A 4,183-nucleotide genomic window follows, 5' to 3' on the forward strand; every position below is an offset into this window, starting at 1 on the left:
GGCTGCGGATGGGACCAGTGGGTTTGTGTCAGGCTATCGCTGGCAGAATGAACTTAATTTACGTTGGACTATAAGTGGATGACGAGATTGTCACAGAAAAACAAGCGAAGAGATCATTGAGGTCAAAGACGATATATTCAAGAAGGAGGAGTCGACAAGGTGGAGCTTATTATGTGCATGTAGATCGACCACATAGGTCCATCAAAATACATATAATCACGCAGACTTGCTACATTGATGACCTGGTAAGACGATCCAGTCAAAAAAAATTCAAGTATATCGACAGCCCATGCGCATTAAGAGTAACGTTTTTGTCACTGTCGTCGCCTTCAAGGAAAGAGGGTCGTTTAATGATGCACTCGGGATCATATCGATCCTTGATTGAGTGCTTGCTGTAATAGTGTTTGGTATTCGACCGTGTGAAAGAAAAGGTTTAATCGCGGAAAATAAAGTGGAGTCTGAGCTCTACCAGTTTTTGAATCTCCCAAATTTTGTGACCATTAGTGACGGATGATAAGTCCATCTCATCCTTGAATTGTAACAATATCAGCTCTTTGATGATAATGTGCCGTAAATACTTTTATACTCCCCCGGCGATAGTATAATTGGCTTTTCATGAGCTGGAGCCTAATGTATAGTATATAGATTGCAATCCTCAGGTATTTTAGGGTCACATCAGTGATATTGACATAAATTTTACCGTCACAAACTCGTGAAGTTTTGTGTTGTACGGAAGGCACGTCACTTGGTGTTGTTGACCCAGATGTAACGTCGCTTTGTGACAAGAATCGACCATTTCAAGTGGCATCAGGGTCTGATCTTTGTACTTGTGACTCACGTATATGTCCTGATAGACCTCCGACTCTATTTGTTTTGATCATGGTCAAATTCCGGAGATCGCGGTATATCGAAAAATGGGATATGTTCTGAGAAAAAAAAGTTTGATAGGTCTGGCGCAAAACTGTCTTTCTGTCCCAACATAGAGCATTTCTTGTGACCTTGACAAATAAGGTTTCAAATGCTAATCTCTCTATCAATCGAATACTATCTTGAACTTGAAAGCAACCAGTCTTGCCTTCCAAGCTTTCCTCAACGTTACGAACAGATCCGCTGCTTTCCTTCCAAACAATCAATACCATGTCCTGCACCAAACTACTGCAGCTTCATTTACACACCAAAATTATTTTCGCTTTCAAGCATATGTCGCTAATGTAATCCGAAGTTTCACGCGGAAAAATCTGCATGGCACCTAACCTATTCGGCTTGCAGTCGATTCATGGTTTCCGGCTTGTCAAACTGGATATACCTGAAATAAGATTATGCTTGGATTTCATTTTTGAAACAAAACAGCATTTCACGCTATCAAATTATTTAACTTTCATTCGATGACTCAGACGATTTTCTAATAACAATTGCCATCGTCGCTAAATTTAGACTTGGTATCGATGTCGGCCTTCGTTTTTCCTCATTGTGCATTGCAAATAGTTGGACGAGGTCACCTATTACGGTTAATTATGACTTCGCGAAGTTCAATACGTACATATTCTTGACCAGCAAACCTAGTCCAAACGCATCGCGTTTAACAGAAGGTCTTTCTATTTTTTTATTGCCCACGACCTCTTCGATGCTCAATATTGTTGGAATGATGCGCTATCCAATACTGTTGAAAAAAATGATGCGTTACACATCTATTTTTTATAATAAAAAATCTTTCATTTTTCTAACAAATCGAACTCAGATAAGCCTAGGAGTGTGGTTTGGCGTGGGTACTATAAATAGAAATTTGTCGGTGACAAACGAGGGCCAGCGGACCAAGTTTACTTGCGGTGTTTAAAGCTAACCGTGGTGCATCTACGTTCCCTCGTCCGTTTTAATGGTTTATCGACCAGATTGTAATTTATTACGGCAGGGTAGTTTGGTGGATATATGACAATGTTAGGACGATTCATGTTTGTATTCAAATTCGAGCGACTCAATATCCAACCAATTAAGTAAATTAGTACCGACCGTGGTAATGTTCGTGGTAGAATGGGCAAGATAGATTATGTTAGCAACGTTTTGCGTCTAATCAACAAGAGATTAGTAGTCAAGCAGTACAATGATTTGAGTGAAAGGCTTCAAAAACACTGGTCGCCCGAGTACAAGGCTGATCTTATCTACCTTTTTTCACTGGTAATCACATGTAATCTCATTTGTACGAGGTTGTTGAGCCTTCTGGTCTCTACAACAAGCTCGGGGGCATCATTTTAGCTCAGATGTGTGCTTTTACGATAAATCTTGCTCTCGTATACGAACTTATAAGCAACACGAATCCTGACGACACTCGCTAATTCATGTATTCAATAATTTTATCGCTATCAATAGCAAGGCAGTTGCTTAAAAGAAGGTGATTTCGGAAATCCGTGCTGTGGTGTCGGCTACCAGACTGGACTACCCCAGCTCCGGATATAAACCCAAGGCGATTACTGTTCTCAACATTTTCATCAACAATCGCGAGAATTCGCTCGGAGAGGGCGAATCTGTCGTCTCTAAGATTAATCGCAAAAACAAGCTTGTGAGACCACCAACAAGTGCATCTTCCACTGTATTGTCTGGCATACATTCCAGACCAATGGTAATAATCTCTGGAAAACTGAGGTTCAGACGATGAGGTTATCAAGCGCTATTGTTCTTTTAAGGGGATTTAATATTTGTTGATCCTGTTAGGCTGACAACAAGAACATCGATATGCTTCAGGCTATGTATTAAGATCCAAAATAGGAAATGGGCTTTGTCAGCGCTGAAAGATTTAATAACCGAAAAAAAGAATCAGTAGGAGATCATGAATATTGAAAGCTTCCCAGCTGTTCTCTCCCTAAAAAACAAGTCAGAGCGCAAGACGATCACTGCTTGCTAAGTCCTCAATCAAGGATGCTAACCAACAAATCGGCCACTTTATCGTTTATGACATTAAGGCTATCCTTAAACCTACCGCGTCTGAACACGAAGAAAACTCCTATCTTCACGATCGAGCACATCCCGGTGTCTGTATCAGTCGTTTATAGTTTACCGAGGAGGTGTAACGGGGTTACACGAACCTTAATAACAGAGGTGTGTGTGTCACACGAGATGTGCGTGGTGTGACCACACCCAAACAAGAATACGGTAGGGGGCTAGGGAGCCAGTAGTTATGCATGTATTTAGATTTTACTAAAAAAATATTTAGTTTATTAGGAAAATCTAAACTTTTAACATTAGGATAAAAATATTAAATAAAATCCAGTTTGGAATTCAAACCGAAGGGTCGATTAGCCTTGGGAAGGCATAATCACTCTTATAGTAAACGGATTGCGATCCGCTAACTCATACTTGGTTCTTGTAAATAACGAAAGGTCGGTGACCTAAAGTACGCTTCCTCAAGCGTTTCGCTACGGCAGTCCCGCTGCAGGAGGTGTGCTGCTTTGCAGATGATGATTGTTGCTACTTACAGATATCTTCAAATTCATCGGAGAAGATGCGGCACCACAATGTCAAAAAGTACAAGTCTCTTTTACACCAAATTATCAATGCTTACGGCTGACAGGTATAAAAGCTCTAGGTGTCAATATCGGTATGACCTACAAGATGTCTGACGAGTTAGATCGAAGAAAGGAGCTATACCAGCTTCTTTGACTTTCACCGCAGTCTTGGTTTTAGTAAAGCTATCCAACGACTGGTTACAGGCTGGTGTTGTTCCAAAATCCTTCGGCGAGGCGAATATTCAGTGCATCAAGAAATCGATAACAGCGACTCACCCACTGGACCATCGGCCAATTGCCTTGCTGAACTCAGATTACAAGATCTACACAAGGATCTTCGCAACGAGACTTCAGCGCTTTCTGCTGAAACTCATTCACAAGAGGCAATTCGACTTTGTACCGGGACGCCAGCTCAGCACTGCAGTGGATATGTTCGCAGCGCTACGGGAACATGGAACATGCACGGAGATGTCCAGCGGACCAATCGCCCTACTACTCGACTTCGCCAAAGCCTACGACTCCCTGAACAGAGATTACATCATCGCCACTCTTCGTCGGTACGGGTTCTCTCAGCGCTTAGATGATAGAAAACATTCACCACGGAACCACGGGCTTCTTATTGGTCAATGGATACAGCTCCTTCAAGCTAACGGTAAGCAGCGGGATACGACAAGGCTGTCCATTGG

General features: G+C 41.8%; 1 protein-coding gene across 1 annotated transcript; it reads right to left on the reverse strand.

Moving 5' to 3' along the window:
- Window positions 1-864: 864 nt before the first annotated feature.
- On the reverse strand, window positions 865-1,139 carry PHALS_01496 (uncharacterized protein; the record flags this gene model as incomplete). The annotated part of the gene is made up of 2 exons (XM_024715898.1): window positions 865-969; window positions 1,056-1,139. The coding sequence occupies 2 exons, from the start codon at window positions 1,137-1,139 to the stop codon at window positions 865-867; spliced, it is 189 nt and encodes a 62-aa protein (XP_024581550.1).
- Window positions 1,140-4,183: the final 3,044 nt, after the last annotated feature.

This window comes from Plasmopara halstedii (assembly GCF_900000015.1).
Source record: "Plasmopara halstedii genome assembly, contig: Scaffold_1561, whole genome shotgun sequence".
Taxonomy (NCBI): Eukaryota; Oomycota; class Peronosporomycetes; order Peronosporales; family Peronosporaceae; genus Plasmopara; species Plasmopara halstedii.